At 31.1% G+C, this 18,463-nt stretch overlaps 1 protein-coding gene across 12 annotated transcripts in view; it reads left to right on the top strand.

The window, feature by feature from the left end:
* LOC145287793 (rho GTPase-activating protein 45-like) overlaps positions 1 to 18,463 on the top strand; it is a 329,642-nt gene that overhangs the window by 262,405 nt on the left and 48,774 nt on the right. For all 12 annotated transcript variants that reach the window (XM_080135634.1, XM_080135627.1, XM_080135626.1 and 9 more), the window contains 6 exons: positions 582 to 679; positions 5,735 to 5,914; positions 7,524 to 7,576; positions 10,730 to 10,876; positions 14,060 to 14,197; positions 17,878 to 17,934. In XM_080135634.1, coding sequence (XP_079991760.1) covers positions 582 to 679; positions 5,735 to 5,914; positions 7,524 to 7,576; positions 10,730 to 10,876; positions 14,060 to 14,197; positions 17,878 to 17,934 — 673 coding nt within the window. The remainder of the gene's footprint in view (positions 1 to 581; positions 680 to 5,734; positions 5,915 to 7,523; positions 7,577 to 10,729; positions 10,877 to 14,059; positions 14,198 to 17,877; positions 17,935 to 18,463) is intronic.

The raw sequence follows: 18,463 nt of genomic DNA, 5'->3' as shown, positions 1-18,463 counted from the left end.
ATCTGTAGAAGGGACCATGTAAAGGTTGCCAACATCCCTAAGTGAAAGTGTTAGTGTGAAACAAACTGAATTCGAACATTGTACGCCCAGGGCCGTAGTTTAGAAACCCCAATAGAGCACCAATCTTGCAAACTGTAGATTTAGGGTCAGAGTCACTTTGTGACTTTATTTGACTTGTTTTTCTTGAATTGTTAATAATAATAGTATTTATCTTGTAAGAAGGTAAACAACTCATTTTAATAGCTCAGTTGGTTAGAGCGCCAATCTTGTAAATTAAAGGTTGAGGGATCAAATCCCACTATGGCTTTACGTTATGTATTTTTAATGAATATGGTTATAAGTTCTGTTACACTTGCTGTGATTAGATATACACGTAGGCTTCAGAGGTTAGAGTGCCAGGCTTGGAAACTGTCTTCATTACATTTAATTTTAATGAATTAGCTAATAATTTATATTAATTGTTAATAAGTGAAAATCCCAAATCTGGATTGTACATTTGAAAACTTTTTTTTTTTTTTTTTTTTTAATAAAATTCCTTGTTAAATTCTCTCAAGTATTATTATTTATTTTTTTTTTATCAGAGATGACCGAAAACCTAGTGTCCATTCAAGTGCTTCGTATTCTTCGGAACATTTCTCGCAGGAAGGATCACCTTTATGCTATGACATCCATTCACAAGGTACGTCTCGTCACCGAAATACAGGGTGATTGCTAGAAAAGTGAGTCAGATGGTAATTTATTTTAATACTGCTTTGTAAAAAAAAAAAAAATAATAATAATAATAATAATATATAAAGAAAGTTGGTCTGATTCTTAATTTTAGACCTAAATAGCATTGCATCGATATTTGATTTTGACTAACCAGTTTCTCTAATTCCTTTTTTTATGTTATTTGCAAGAAAATAATATATTTTGCTTGAGGTGTTTTCAAAAGACAATTATTCCAGCTAGGAAAGATTTCCTATTTAAATTTGTCAAACGGTAACTTATTTTTTGGGAGGTGATGGCTTTGTTGATTCTTTTCTTGCTTGAATTAAAGTTTGACTTGTGGCCCTTGATCTTTAAAAGGCTGAAAATGGCAGATGAGAGATTTCACTAGTAAAATTTGATTTTATTGTTACAGCCCTGTTAAGGGTTGCAAAGAAAAACAGAATGTCACAATAAAGTAACATGTATTGCAAAGCATACATCAGATGGGTTGTTCGTCATAGCCAATGAACAACCTAGGTTGGTCCACTGGATATCGACTGACACCTTACAGGTTAGTCTTCCGGTATTTATATAAATTGGAGAAATCTATTAGTAGGTAACATAGGTTAGTTTCGCCACAACACCTCCCTCCCAAGCTGGTAATTCCGGACAGTGTATCAGTATTTTTTCCTCTTTCGATGGACCATAAATGGCTCAGTGATTTTCTTTCTTTTTTTTCCTACCTGAACGTCGTGGTTCTGGTTTGATTTGGAGAAGCTCAATATCAAACGTGTCATAGACAGCTTCAATAGGCTCTACTTCTTGGGGGATTCATTGTTCAGGGCAAAAGTTTTTCTTTTGACCTGCAAGAAAAACGTTTTATTGCCATTTTCTCATGTATTAATCAATAAACCTCCCCTAGGGCCCTGCTTGCAATAATCCATCAGACAAGTAGGCGATATTGTCGCAGGGGTTTCCACTAGTGTTGTTAACCTGATGCTCTATTTTGAAAAGACGCCGCGTAAAACAGTTTGGCAGTTCTTCTATATTATGGGAAAACAGTTTGACTGCTATTATTTTGCTGCACGTAATATCCTTGACTCTCGATAAACAATGTTCCAATACTGGGAAAAATAAAGTTGCAACTGGTATCGGTTGTGGTGTAGCTGAAGTTTTCGTATCCAGTGAAAAATCGCCTGCAGTTGCATAGACATTTACGAGTGGATCGGTTGGCGAAGGTGTCATCACTTTAGAACTAGTAATAGAATACCCTGCCTGATTTTGGTTTATGGTCAGGTATTTAAATTCACAATCAAAAGGTCTGAACCCAATTCAAGTTGCATTTTTATTTCTTTATTATGAATTTTTATAGTCACATATTTTTATTTTTAATCTCTGTCAAACAAACTCTGGTTTTGTATTTAATTTTAATTCTGCAATGAGTACCTTTGTTTTCTATTTTTTTACATATTAAACATTTTCTTGGATCTTAACCCAATGCAAATTACCACATCGATTACACGGAGACAGAATTTTTCTTTCTTCAAATTCTTTCTTAGCTATGTGGTGATACGTGTCATTTTTCCCTAACTTGTGTTTCATTTTTTACATGTTTTTTAAACTGTCTGCTTTTTTTTTTATCTGCACAACTCCAGCTTCAATATCCATCAAATTTTTTTTAATAATTTCTATTTTCTGGCAGTCTTTTGTTAGTTTTTGTAGGGTTAGGCTTGGTTCATTTTCTAATTTTGTTAGGATACACCTCCTAATTTCTGCATCTTGACTAGAAGTCAGTTCTTGAGCAAATACTAAATATTTATAATTGTCTGCAGCGAGATATTCGAGTTTGAATTTGTCGCAATGTTTATTTACCATGGTTGCGTATGTTGCAAAATCATCTTTGTCATTCTTCTTCAAATTCAGACATTAACAACGCTTATGGAATAAAGAGACTTTCAGGCTAAATAGTTTTGTAAGGAGTTCTACCATTTCAGTGAAAGATTATTTTAACATTTTACATGGTAAAATAAAATGCTTGATTTTCTCTAGTTTTTCTGGTCCGACAAGACTTTGTGGCTTAGTGGGGGATGCTCTTTTCTCTTCCCTGCAACCTCTCTCCCACAGAAGAGATGTTGCAAGCCTATCTTTGTTTTATCGTTATTTCCATGGCAGGTGCTCGTCTAAACTCCAATCTCTGGTCCCCCCTCGCCAGTCTTTTACGAAAAACACCTGTCTAGCTGAATCCACTGTCAAAAACTTTCCCCACTCTTTATCTATGCCTAAATCAAAACGTAGATTCCATGAACAAAGCTTCTTTCTGCATGCCTGTGGAACTCTGTTCCATCTGCCTGCTTCCCACCGGACTACAACCTGGATGTCTTCAAGTCCAACGTAAATAAATTCCTGATGAACCGCCCCCTTAAGTAGACACTTTATTAAATCTCCACACTAACGTACTGTACTTACAATAACCCTTATCCCTGAGTGGCTTCCGCACCTTGATAAGTGGTGACCACCTTGTAAAAAAAAAACCAAAAAAAAAAACCAGCTGTTTGCTGTTGATGCTAAAAAAATCTTCATACCAACAAAAATAAGGTTCAAATGATCTACCCTCTCAGGTTCATAGCAGAAATTGGCAATCATATTCCATATTGAATCTTTAAAAAATGCAGTATTATTATTTGTGGACGCATTAATTTTCATGACTTGTATAAACAGCTCTTCCATGCTCTGTTATTGTTGTCTTTAATCTAAGCACTTCTGGTGTTCAAATAATTATTGTTGTCTTTTTTACACAGTGATCACCACTTATCAAGGCCCGAAAGCCACTCAGGGATAAGGGTTATTGCAAGTACATTACATTAGTGTGGAGATTTGATGAAGTGTTTACTTAAGGGGGCGGTTCATTAGGAATTTGTTAACGTTGGACTTGAACACATCCAAGTTGTAGTCCGGTGGGAAGCAGGCAGACAGAACAGCGTTCCACAGGCGTGCAGTTCTAAGAAAGAAGATTTGTTCATGGAATCCACGTTTTCATTTAGGCACAGATATAGAGTGGGGGAAATTTTTCACAATGGATTCAGCTAGACAGGTGTTTTTCGTGAAAGATTGGCGAGGGGGGGACCAGCGTTTCTGGTGTTCAAATAATTGTTGTTGATGTTGTCCAATTTTTAGTTTTAATAATTGTTCCAATTTACTTTGTAATGCATCCATTTTTGTATGATGGGTAAAACACTGAACTTACGGAATTAGCAAAACAGTGTTCAAATTAACCAGGTTTTAATATTTTTAGAACAACTGGGGAAAGGGAACAGTAATTCGTTTATATTAATAACTTTGCAAATGAACATTGACCATAGTTTTAAATTCCAAGCAAATGTCTTTTCCCATCATCATCATCATAGCGGTGAACCTCTGGCGAGACATAGGCCATCTACAACAGCCCACCCGCATCCACGGTCCAGGGCGATTCACTCCAGTTCCTCCAAGGAGTAGCTTAGCGCTTCCCTCCAGGTCTCTTCTCCAGGTGTTCTTTGGTTGGCCTCTTTTTTTCAGCACTGAAGCGTCCTTTTGGCTTTGACCCCAGCACATCATACTTTTTGCAGGTGCAGGACCTTCCTCTCCCAGAACTGGAGCTTCTCGGGTTTTTGTAGATGCTTTTGTAGCAAGCAGTTCTTTTTTGAGGTGAGGGTGCTGGCCCCATGCCCAACCTACCCAGAAGGTAGGTAGAGTGCTCTTAGTTAGGCGTCTACCCGTCGACCTGTCCGGCATGGGTGACCCTACCAGGAAACAAATCTTCCGCCGTCTTAGCTCTTGGGGTCACTGAGACATGCAAACTTTCCAACCAATGCCTAGGTTGCTTTTCTCATAGAAGAGAGATCCATAACCCTGTGAGGAGGGAATAAAGCGATGCTTTTAAGCTATTTAGACCATGAGGAATTGTTTTAAATTTGTTAAGAGTCTTTTAAAAGCTATTTTAAAAGTTAGACAAAAATTTTCTGGCTTAGGTGGGAGATCCTCCTGCCGCCACTACAGTAGGAAATCTTGAAATGAGAGCAAATTTGCTGATCTGCAAGCTCTCACTTGACATTCTGCAAATCTTTCAGCAAATCTTTCTGTGTTTTTCTTTTACTACTCAAAGAGATCACACTAGTCTGTCACAAATATCACAATTTTCTTACTTAAACCGAGAAATCTTTTGAAAAATACCAAAAGTTTTTTCAGGAAAAACCCCACAGTTATCCTTTTTGTTGCTACGCTTTGGAGGGTTGAACGACCTCTAAAAAGGGGCGCAGTGGCACATAAATTGGTCAAAATGAGGTCTTTTCTTTCATTTAGTACCTTTCTAACTATGATTTTTGGATTTCTCACCCTTGAAAACAAACTTGGGTGAAATTTAGACCCAAGAGTATTATTTTTAGTTTCAAAATTGCAAATTTTCTAAAACATCCAGATTCCAAAATAGTGTGTTGTGATGCACAGATTTCTTATTTCTGGCCCAAATTCAACCCTCCGTAAAAATGGGTTCCTCTGTTCAAATATAACTGAAAAAGTTTTTACCTAAATTTTATGAGGTGTTCATAATAAAAAAAAAATCTGAGGTGGTTGGTGTCAGGGTTGAATGATATGAGTTGGAATGTCCCTTACAGTCGCATTTGCCTGTGATGTCAGGTTTTTTTTCCATGTCTTGACAAGAGATAAGAGGCATGTGTAAGGACACAAAGGTGAGCAGAGCCTCCACATCAGTCAGTTTGTCTTTTTTCAGCAGAGGTGAAGACGAAAGTCACCTTCATAAATATTGGACTTTGACCGTGTTGTCAGATTCATTTTATATCTCTAATCTGTGCACCATGTTTGGGGAACTCGTTTTCCTTATATGGTTAACAAATAATGAAATAATAAGAATTCATTGTTGTTTTTATTGTCATGCTTTTTTATAAACTAAAATCTTTTTGAATATCAAGTCCTCCATGTAAAATAAAAAGAATTGGTAAATGAATTGTAAAAAAAGATTTAACATTTGAAAAACATTTTTCTTGTTCAGGTTCACATAATGTTGCAATGAAACACTGGCAATGTACTGAGATTGGGAGTGATTCTGATAGCAGCCAGTCCCCTGGATCATCTCCTCCCACAAGCCCTAGGGGCCAAATCACTTTGGAAGCAACAACTACAAATTCCATGGAAGATCTTCTTCAAGGTTACTCAGAGGAGTCAGAATGTAGTGAGTAATTCTTATTCTGTTCATCCTACATATCATCCCAAATTTGTTATGAATTCTATAGTATATATATATATATATATGGTAACCACAGCCAAGTTAAATGTTTCTCGCATGCTTTTCCCGTTAAGGATTTTCCCCCCTTTTTTCTTTCTCTTCAAAAAATGCTCCAAGTCTGAAGAAATGCTGGTTTTTGAAAATTTTCAAATGATATAATGCTTGAAATTGTCGAACTGGACATTGAAACAATTGTAACGTAAAATCAAATACACTTTTTGCTGCCATCAACACCTTGCTTTGAAGTCTTGATTTTGTATATTATACAGTATATTAATGCTCAATTATGAAATGTGATATTTTTGTAGCTTACTCCTTAAGTCAACCATTTTTGGCTTAAAACCCATTGGTATATGAAAATTTACTGAATTACATGAACTCAGTATATTATATATATATATATATATATATATATATATATATATATATATATATATTCCAGGTAGAAAAATATTCAAAACTTAAGAATAATTGAATTTCAACAAGGGTCATTGATAGTGCTCAATCAAAGAGAGAAGACTTCTTCTTAGTGTATTCAACCCCTGCTATATCTTTATACTACCCCTCCCTCCTTATCACTCTCTAACTTTTCCCTAAAACTATCCTTTTAAACCTCCTCCTTCTTTAACGGGAATTTGATTTTTGTAATTAATTTAACCCATAAGAACTTTAGCTTTGATTCATGCCAGTCATAGCCTATTTTCTCTCCTCAAAATTTGAAACGGTCTGGAACCTTTTTAATTTCTGTATTTTAATTTTTCTTGCCTGATAAAATCAAATATGATTGAAATGGTCTGCACAGCGTAGCAAGATATAACTGTTTTTGCATAAAGAATAATAAAAAAATATATTATCATTTACTTGAAATTTAAATCAGTTTGTATATACCAATCATAATAGATTTAAAAAGAAATTTTATATATATATATATATATATATATATATATATATATAAAACATTTTCGTATTAAAAAAATTCTTTTAACTTAGGAAGGTTATCTTCATAGCAAGAAGAATGTTCACAGTGTATGCTGATTATTTGAACGATGTAAGTTGTTCAAAATAATGTTTTTCCTGTTTTTTAATCAATATATCTAAGCCAATATGTTTTTTAATCAATATATGTAAGCCAATAAAAATGCGACAGAGACATAGTTTTGTTGCAAACAAAACAATATTGTAATAATTTTATTTTTGAAATGTAATAAACTACCAACTGAGGAAACTTGATTTTTGAAACTTTGAAAGCTGCTTTTTCCAGTATTTTGTAAATCATTTCATTAATATTTTTTAAATTTATAAAAAATTATTTTCATTAATTTAGGTTTTTATTTAAAAATGTTTCTCAGTAGAAATCACTTTTTTTAGTGCAAAACTGTTTAAACTAACAAAAGAATGTTTATTTTTAACAATTGTAACAGAGAATTGATTACTTCTAACAAAATCTGATTTTGTGGACATGAAAAGAAACCTTAAAATCTGCTTTACTCTTTTTTTATTTATTTATTTTTTTTTTTTCAATTTTATTTTTATTTAATGGAATATTTTTTTTCAGGTCAGCATACAAAATCTTCAAAAACCACTGATTCTTCTGGAGGAAATGTCAAGGTGAATAATTTTTGTTAATATAAATATAAATTTACTTGTTTGTACATCCAGTGTCACAAAAAAAAATCACCATAAACATTAATTAATGAAAAACGAATTACTACTCTTTTTAGCTGCTCTTTATCAGTTTTAAAAAATCATTAAAACCATTTCTTCTCCAAAAATTTAAAAATAAAAAAAAAATGGCTGTCTGTTTAGTCCCACATTGGCTATTTTATTTTATAATTTAAAAAAAAGTAATGTTAAAAGGAGACTTTTTTATTGATTTAGTTTTTTTATTTATAGTTTTTTTTTTATTATAGTTTTTAAATTTAAAACAAATGTGATTTTGTGGACATGAAAAGAAACCTTAAAATCTGCTTTACTCTTTATTTATTTTATTTTTTTTTTTTTTCAATTTTATTTTTATTTAATGGAATATTCTTTTTAATTTTTGTTAATATAAATATAAATTTACTTGTTTGTACATCCAGTGTCACAAAATAATCACCATAAACATTAATTAATGAAAAACGAATTACTACTCTTTATAGCTGCTCCTTATCAGTTTTAAAAAATCATTAAAACCATTTCTTCTCCAAAAATTAAAAAAAAAAAAAAAAAATGGCTGTCTGTTTAGTCCCACATTGGCTATTTCATTTTATAATTAAAAAAAAAAGTAATGTTAAAAGGAGACTTTTTTATTGTAGTTTTTTTATTTATAGTTTTTTTTATTATAGTTTTTAAATTTAAAACAAATGTGCAAGTGAATTGACATCTGTTCCTTTAAAAAATATTTAGAAAAGAACAAAATGTTGAGTGTGTAATTTTCATTGAAAAAAAATCTTCTTTTTTTTTTTTAGCTTTAAAAGATTTTTAAAAAAAACATTTGCTAAAAATTGTTTTAAATTTGACGTTATTTGTATTATTTTATTTTTTATTTATTTTATTTATAATGTGTTTTAAAAATTTTCAACTACTATAGAATTTCCACAGGTTCTGCTAGTTTAAACTATTTATCTTCGAGTTGTATTATTGATTATTCACATTTTTAGTGTTTTACCTTTTTATTCACTGTCTCTCCTCATAAATATAGAGAAGAGAGAGAGGAAAGGAATATTGAAGTTAGCAATGACAGAAAGAAAATGATTAGCTTTGAATGTTAATAAACAAAAAGAGAAAGGTAATAAAATACGATTTGAAAATTGTGACTAATTAAAAAAAGTTAAAATTCTATATAATCTCTCAAGAAATGTTTTTGGAATTTTGGGTTTTGTCCAGAATTGCCTCAGTATTATAAAACAAAAACAAAGAAAAATCTAGATGATGCATGTACTCATGACAAAATAAAAAATATCATATTCCAAAAATCACGTAAATTGATCAAGTAGTTTTATTTTCAAATAAGAAAATCAAATTTTATGAGTAACCAGGGCGACTGCCTTGTCCACCATTTTGAAAAAAATGTTTAAAAGAAAAAAACAAAACAAAGAGATAACTCAATAATTTAAACTTGCAAGATTTATGTTGTAATGCCTACAAATTCCTATTAATCACTTCCAAACATTTTTTCTTTATAAAAATAAAACTTGATGAATTTATGTCATTTTTGGAATATGATATTTCCATTTCATCACTGGTACATATGTTGTATGGATTTTTCTTCATCCTTGTTTTATAATATGGGGGAATTCTGGACAAAAACTGGAATTTCTACCTATTTATAAAAGTGGTCTGTTTATTATAATAGCAGTGAGACAAAGTTGGAAATTAAAGTGTTAAAAAAAGACGTACGACGTTAACCACTGGGCCAGGAAACATACAAGGGAAATACGTTTGAATTTATTTATTTAACTATTGACAGGTGGCAGCAATAAAAGTTAACTCTGCTGCTTCTATTTGACCTAATTATTGAGGTTAAATAGAAGTCACGCAGTTAACTTGTGTTTTTGGGTGTTGCTAAGAATAAGCGAAGTAAAAAAAAAAAAAAAAAAAGCAGAAAAACGAACGTTACATGAAAAATAGCTTAAATAACACTAGTTTAATATTTAAATTTAAAAAATCGAAAAAAAAAACAAAACATCTCACACTACGATTCAAACCCGAAACGTTTAGATAATGAACCAAGGCCTTAACCAACTGAGCTAACACGACGTACATGAAATTTGTTCGGTTTTTCAACTACTTAAAGTAAATCAGGTCACGACGTCATCTGCCGTATGCGTAGAATCGGTCATTGTCACGAGAGGACCGTTTTTGTTGACCCCCTGTCGAAAATTGTCGATTTCGGGGTGAAAAAGTTAACGTTTTTTGGCCAGTTTTTCGATATTTTTTGAGCAAAGGATGGAGCTTCGATGTGATACCGAGTTTGTGAATTTTCGTCGCATCTGTCGAAAGTTTTTAGCAGACATCCAAACATACATACATACATACATACATAGATTTTCGCTTTTATATATATAGATAGATATATAGATGTTAAAAACTAGACGTTGGTGCTATTAATATTATAAGCTTTGTTCAGTAAAAAAAAAAAAAAAGCCTCCACAGCGGTTTTTTTTTTTTTGTTTTATTAAAAAGTCTTGTTTGTACAAACAAAAAAAATTTCCTATCGTTGCATTAAATCTCTTATCAAGTCGTAAAAAAATGTAGAAAAAAGTTGTCGCGGCTTACAACTAATTTCTTGATAACCTTACCATAACATTTACTTTTTAATTAAGAAAAGAAAAAGTTGTCAAACTTCTTTTTTTAAATGTTTTCATCTAATGAAAATATCGTGGGTTCATTGCTTTTCTCTTAATAGTAGTGTAAAGACTAAATTTTGTATTATTAATCTTATCAACTTAGTTATATAAAAAACAATTCTCACAGCTTTCGTTTGATTTAAAAAAAAAAAAAAAAAAATATTGCGTTCTAAATTATGAAATGAAAAAAAAGGAACGAATCTCTTAGTAAATGAGAGTTGTCTCCCTTCGCACAGTGACAAATTTTAAAACAGCGTCTATATATAAGTCTGTGATGACTTTATTACAAGGAGGCAAGGTTTTTTTTTTGCTTTCTATTTCTGGAACTTTTAAAGTGTTCCTATTATAATAGCTAATAACTTAGTCAATGTTATTTGATATTTCCAAAGAAAATGTATTTAATTTTTGTTCACATTTTTTCTTCTCACAGCCGCACTATCATCATCACCATCATCATGAATGTAGCCGCACTTTTGGGGTGAAATTGGAAGACCATGTCAAGTTATACAACACGGACGTTCCTCTGATTGTGAAAAAGTGCCTTAATGAAATTGAAAAAAGAGGAATCACTATCAAGGTAAGGAAAAGGTGTTGTGTATAAATTCCTTATAACTATTTTTTTATTTAAATGGAAACCACTCCAGACACTGCATGAAGTCAATTGATGTAAAGAGCTAAAAAAAAAATTCTAGTTCAAGGTCAAAAACCAGCCATGGATGCCCAGAAAACAAAATAAGGGACGCGAGAATTACAAAGCTGTCAAAAATAAACCTAAAGTTTATTTTCTACTCTCCTTTAAGCTTATGTAGATTATATATAAACTGTCCTTCTATGGCATGCATTAGATTTCTTACAGTCGAACCCAGATAGAATTTAAGTTGATAGAATCGATTTTGCTTCTGATAAAAAAAATTTTCATTAAAAAAAAGAAAAAAAAATTTCTAATTCATTTTATGAGAGCTTTGGAACATTTGTAAAAAAAAAAAAAAAAAAAAAAAAAAATTGAAAACCACACAGACTTTACTTTGCTATTGACCCCATGCTATAAAGACAAAAAAAAGGCGGGGGGGGGGGGGGACTGTTTCTATGCCCAATGAAGACAATGTAACTTCATGAGGGGAAAAGAAAATATTATAGATGTAGTATGGAATACGGACCCCAACCGCCTTCACTAAGAAAAAAATAGATTTCATTCGACAGCTGTTTAACCATCACCTTGGCACATTCGAGCAGATTTTTACGATCAAGAATGCATTTTATTATATACTATTTATTCGTGATCAAGATTTTTTTTTATGTAGAATGCATTTATATATTTACAAAATATTTTTTTAAAACTATTTAAAACCAAAATTTGAATTGATATTTTTATTCAAAAAAAAAAAAAGCAATTATTAAAAAAAAAAAAAACAATAATTATATTAGGCATTCGTGGCCTGGTAGACCAACTGAAGACTTACAGTTTAAAAAATTGATTTTTAAGGGTATTCGTGTATGTTTTGAACAAATATCACATTTAAAATTATCGCCAGGAAGTAGTTGTTTATAAGTAAAAAAAAGAAAAAAAAAATTCCATCCAGTTTTAATTTTTGATTTTCCAAAATTTTATTGGGGTGGGTGCTGCCATTGGAGAGTACTGTCTGTGCAAGGTAATTTTTAATTTTTTTTAGACGGCGGTGGGAGATTAATATTTCTCCCTTTTTTAGGGGGAGGGGGGTTTATTCAAATCTGCCTTCTTTTGCTCTCATTTATAATTCAATTTGAAGGAGGGGCATGGTTGACTTGTTAAATATTGCCTGGGCAACCCTAATTTTCTGCAAGATGCTACTGGAAGCAGTGACAAAGTAGATCAGTTTCTTCACTTTTATTGTTCTTCAGTATTTCTATTGTGATGTGATTTATTGAAATAAAATAGAAGAAATGGACATTATTGAAAAGTATACAATAAAAATTAACAAAATTATAACATAAAAAAATAACACAATTAGTCTTTATTTGCACTTTTAATAAGAAAAAGTGTTGTTTTTTTTAGTTTTTATTTGAAATTTTATGAGAATTATGTTTATTTGAATGTATATAATAAATATGTTTATGAAAGTATAAAAATAAAATTATTGAAATCAAAATAAAATTTCAAACAAAAAATTTAATGAAATACGTTTGAAAGGCAAATTGCAACACAATATTATGAAAAAAAACAAATATTTATTTGTGTTATAAATATTTGTTTATTTTTATAGTATTGTGTTGTAATTTGGTTTTCAAATGTATTTCATATGTATTTTATTTTAAAATTAAAACAAAATTTTTCAAGTGTGGTAAGAAACCATATAGCATAATTCAGGATTTTTTTTTTTTAAATAACTGGATTTTTTTTCTCCAAATCTCTTCAGGGTGGTACAGAAATCTATTTTTTTCCATTGTGATTATCTTACAATGTATGCAAAAGAATGGCGATTTTTTTATATTTTTTTAAATTCTCCTACCAATGCTTCTACTGTAGTAAAATTGATCTCAATATTTGTACACGCCTATCAACACATCTCACTACTGCTATCGGACATTAAAAAACAATGTCTTCAACAAGACCGGAAAAATATCTTGCATCGTGTCATCTGGTTTCTTCACAAATTTCCAAATTTTTCATTATACCAATGCTTCTACTTGGTCTAAATAGAATAATTTTTTGGAAATATAACTGCCACCCCTCATCCTTGAGTGGCCTCTATGCTTTAATAAGCAGTGACTATATGATGTAAATGTAAAAAAAAAATCCCAGAATTAAGGAATATTTTAGCATATATTTTGCGTGATTAAAGTATATGGTACTTATGCACTTAATAAATTGTTCTGAAATAATATTATTTAGAAAGCCATTCTTAATATGGGGAGAGGAGGGTCTTTCTGTAGTTTCACCTAACAATTTAATAAAAAAAATGATATCATAAACCTTTAATTTAACTTGAAAATACTATTTTAAAGATAGCGCGGTTCAATAAGTGCATAAGCACCAAGTATATACTAGTGTTAAGATGATTGATCGGAAATCAGAAAAATCAGAACTTTTGGGGGTATTGGAATCGGTATCAGAATCGGAAAAAATTGTCAATTTCCTTATACCAAAAACGATTCCTTCATTTTTATATATTTTTTTTATTTGATTTTCTTTTTAAAAATAAATCTTTCACTGGTGGTAGTAATAATAAAATAATATTTGATTTTAAACTTCTAGTCAAACTAAAATCTTTAGATCACCCCCCCCCCATCACAAGTGTGTTTTTACATTTGAGAAAAATATATGCACATTTAATGTGTGTTTTTATGGTAATCAGGACAAAATTTTTTTATGTCTAAAACAATTCTTTTAATTGTCTTTTTTATTTGATTTTGTTTAAAGCAAAATCTTCCACTGTTGGTAGTAATGACAAATATTTATTTATTTTTAAACTGCCAGTAAAATAAACTATATAGATCATCCCCAACAAGTGTGTTTTTACGTATGAGAAAATATCTGCACATTTAACATGTGTTTTTACAGTAATAAGGAAAAATAACAACTCTATATCGTTAAACATCAAATAGATCTATAAAGAATCTGAATCGGTAATTGTATCAGAAATGGGGGGAAAATATTGGAATCGTTCCTAATATATAGATAAAAAAAAAAAAAAAGATAAAAAACCTTCAGGGTAACAAATGTTGATGAATTCAAATATAGTATATACTAATAGATTTAAATCTCTTACCGTTCTCTTTTTAGGGCATTTATCGTGTGTCTGGTGTGAAATCCAAAGTAGAAAGCCTGTGCAAGCAGTTTGAAGCTGACCCAGAAGGTGTGGACCTCACGGAACAACACCCCAACGTCATTACCAGTGTTTTGAAAATGTATCTCAGACAGGTATATAAAAAATTTGTTGCATGTTTAGAATTCAACCTAATAAAAAAAAAATACTGAAAAATTATTATGATGTACATACCCGTCACCAAACAAAAATGTCATATTTCAAAAATGACAAACATTGATCAGGTGATTTTTTTTTTTTTTGTTTTTATAATTAAAAGGTCAAATTCTATGAGGAAGTGGGGATTGTGTGTCTAGGTCCACCATATTTAGTAAATAAAGAGATAACTCAATTCGAACTACCAAGACATTTTCTTTCCGTAACAGTATAAAGATTTTTTTGTATGTTTTTGTTTTGTTTTAATGGGGTTGAATCCTGGACAAGAACCAAATACTTAATATATTTAAAAGTACAGCTAGAAAGTAACATGAAAAGGATTAATCTATCTATCTATATATATCTATAAAAGTGGGATTTTGTATGTGTGTGAGGACACTTTTCGACCTAATATATTCAATGGATTTTGGATCTTCAGACTTGAAATTTGGTATATACAATATTCAGGCATGTGGAAAACTTTTTAATCAGTTTTCATCTGGAAAAACAGGCTGCTAAGGGGTCAAAACTGAAAAATTAATATGTGGGGGTTGTTGCATTTTTAACTGTTTGCTAACTTTTTTTAGAAATGATCTACATGACAAATTCATTATGTTAAAAATAAGTAGGTTTAGAAAACTTTTTTTAGAAATTATTTCAAGCAAGCCAAATGGTAATCATACTTGACTCACAGTCTAGGTTTTGGTTTCGATATTAGCTTGGATATTTTCTTTCTTTTTTTTTTTTTGCTTACAAGAAGTGAACTGTTTAGAAAAAACATAATACTCACATGTCTCAGTTTTTGTGTATAATATTTATGCGCATTTTATGAGCGGGCAATGCCAGGCAGCCTGCTAGTATATCTATATAGTATATCTATAAAAGTGAGAATGTGTGTGTGTGTAAAAGGACACTTCTCAACCTATATACTCAATGAATTTTTGATCTACAGGCTTGAAATTTGGTATATAGTGTACTCAGACATGTGGAAAACTTTTCAATCGGTTTTCATCATTAAAAAGGGGCTGCTAAACTGTTTAGAAAAAACGTAATACTTGCATGCACATGTTTCAGTCTCTTTCCGTTTTTTTTACTTTTTTTTTTTTTCTTTAAGGGATTTAACATTATGGTTAATACCTACAGTATTTCTTTTTTATAATAAATAATAATTCTGCATTAATCAAAATATCTAGTACTTAATATATTTAAACATCTATATATATAAAAGCGAAAATGTATGTATGTATGTACGCTTTTCCTTGATGTCCACAAAAGGCTTCTTTCAGAGAAGCGCTTGCTCGGTTCACAACTTCTTAAAACTTTTTATATCATCTATAAATTGTAATATCTCAGAGTTATCCACGGAGCTCGCCTGTCTATTTAATTTTATTGACTTTCAAACGTTAATTATTCGACATTTCCCGCATCGGCACGCGTTACATTCGGTTTTCGGTATTAAAAAAAGCGAAACTCGACTCTAATAACAGGCCGAAAGCCAGTTGTCTCAAGAGAGCTAAGTAACGTTTGTTCAATGTCGACTTCGTCATATCAGACTGTAGCTTTCATTTCGCTCCTCCTAATAAACAGGGAGTGGGTTTTTAAAAACAAACAAACCGATTTATTCACCTCATTCAAAACTGTCCCGCACAAAATGCTTACTGCTGAATAGCTATCACCGTTACGTCAATCAAAAACGCGCATCTGTTTTTTTTAACACTTTACTATTTTCCAACTGCATGTCGTGAAGGCTTCATTTTTTTTTTCATGGGCACCTATTTTTTTTTTCACATTTTCGGGGTTTTTTTTACATACCCCGAAAAACACCCGGGCAACACCGGGTACCCCTCGCTAGTACAACTATAAAACAACTTTCTACATAGCAAAAAGCAACCTTGAAAAATTATAACACCAGACTAAACAACAATACCCCAATAAATTAAACTGCTTGTAAATAAATAAAAATTCTTTTCTAATAATTTCCCATGTACTTTGCACAGATCATGTTCATATAATTTTTTTGGTGCTTGTACAGTATGGGACACAGGTGTATATTCACATTTCTAAATAAATTAACAGGAAAACGCTTTGATATACCAGGAAAAAATAGATATTTACACCAAAAATTAGGAAAAATTATCAAATAGAATTTGAATTAATAATAAAAATCAGTGTTATCATATTTTGCCAGTCTGTCATTGATAAAAGTAGAAAGGGTTCTTAGCCTTCAGGCCAGGATCAAAGTGTAGTATCTGTTTGGATGTTGCACTTTACTTTTTTGGTCTCGGTTAGTGAAGGAGAAATCCTTCATGACTGATACATTTTTTAATTTTTTACTAACCAGAGTGCTGCTCTTTGGGGAGCTAGTTTGTCCCCAAATTAAAAACCGACCTTATGTTTAACTCTGCCCTCGTGGGGAGGCAAGTAAACAATAAAAAAGAAATCTTCTTTGTTATTGTGTTAGATCTTGAGCCGGAGCGATGCTGATAAAATCGGTGGTGTGCACACACATACACATTTCAGATGGATTTTTATCTACATTCTTGTGTCCCATAAAAATGACCTGAATTGTAATTAATACCAAAAACAATGAAAAGCTTACTTTCCAGATCAGGAAGTTAGAATTGTGTGATGCAAAATAAAGAACAATTAAATATATCAAATATTTACATTTCAAGAATGTCAGTTGATGTCTGTAAAAGGACACAGATAACATAAACAACCAGAGAGTGGAAAAGGGAAGGCCAACAGTCGTCCAGTGTCATTGATATTTTCTGCTGTTGCCTGCCACACACCCACACATGCCTTACCGGTAAATGCAGTTTGTTTCTCTTTTGTCAATGGCCAATAAACTTGTATGTTGACAAAATTCGTCTGTGTTGATTTTGAAAACGACAAAAGAATTGTCAGGTGTATATATAATTTTGCAAGAAATTATTAATTGCAAACTAGAACATTATATATACATTCAGTAACACGGCAATTGTAACAAAATTTGAGAATTGAAATATTGAATTTCAAGTAAAATCAATGATATCTACTGAATTGTCATGTCGCAGTAATAGAAATATCCCAAAATTATGAAAAATGATTGGTAGAAAATTAATTATTAAAAAAAATAGTTTTCAATGAAATTAACAATTTTAGCTTGCATAACTGAAGAGCGCGCATATTAGCAAGGGAGGTAATTCATATATTAAACCTATCAAAAACTGAGGCCAATTCAAAGTATGGGTTATTTCCCTTGTATTTACATCACCAGTGATAAAACAAATATGACGAAATCATTTTTCCATTGAATCATGGAAATACTTGTTTTCTAGAAATATGTAACTGATTGTGGCATAACAATTAGGTATTATTGTTGAAATTGGCAAAACAGTGACTATCAATGCTTTTTGATGAAAACTCATTTTTAGGCTGTCAGATTTCGCTACAATAATAAATAACTGATAAGTCAGTCAACCATTTAATCAAGTAATAACGAATAGAGGATCGGCAAAATTTAATTAAAATTTTATTCAATAATTTTTCCTAATTTTTTGTGAGGATACATATTTTTGTCTGATATACCAGAGTTTTGCATAAAAATCTTTCTTATTTAAATTATTTATTCACACTTTTTTATTTTTTATTCAAAAAGCTTCCTGAGCCTCTATTGACCTTTGATGCTTATGCAAGTTTCATCCAAGTTGCTAAGGTAAGTCAAATTATTATGCATTCATTTAAATTAAATCTATAATTAATAATTAGCTGAGCTCAGATATATTATTTCAGTTTTCAGTTCAGAAAAGTTTTGTTATTTTCTTTTCTTAGTAAAAGGGTTATGGTTGTCATATTATGGCATCAGACTTTTGTCCTTTCTAATCTTCTGAAATTTCATGTCTCCTTATTGGATTTTTCAAATATAACTGTTTTTTATACAATTAATTACATTGTTGCAATAAAATAATTCTCTCACCACAAAAATTACAACTAAAGAAACTGTGCAGCGGCTTGGTTCCCACCAGTTTTGGCAAATAGCAAACAGGATCCTAAACAGAAGTGTGCGTTCTATCCCAACCATCATCAATGGACCTCAGGTCATCTCGTCAGCATTAGACAAGGCCAAACTATTTGCCAAGAACTTTGCAGCTAATTCTACCCTATGCGTTCAAGGCCATCAACTCCCCGTATTTCCTTCTATAACAGAAAACACACTATGCAACATACAAATATCTGTGTGTGAG

Source organism: Euprymna scolopes, chromosome 11 (assembly GCF_053919585.1).
Source record: "Euprymna scolopes isolate OS-2025 chromosome 11, ASM5391958v1, whole genome shotgun sequence".
Classification (NCBI taxonomy): domain Eukaryota; kingdom Metazoa; phylum Mollusca; class Cephalopoda; order Sepiida; family Sepiolidae; genus Euprymna; species Euprymna scolopes.
Note: the sequence above shows the minus strand (reverse complement) of the source record. Positions and strands in the feature narration are given on the sequence as shown.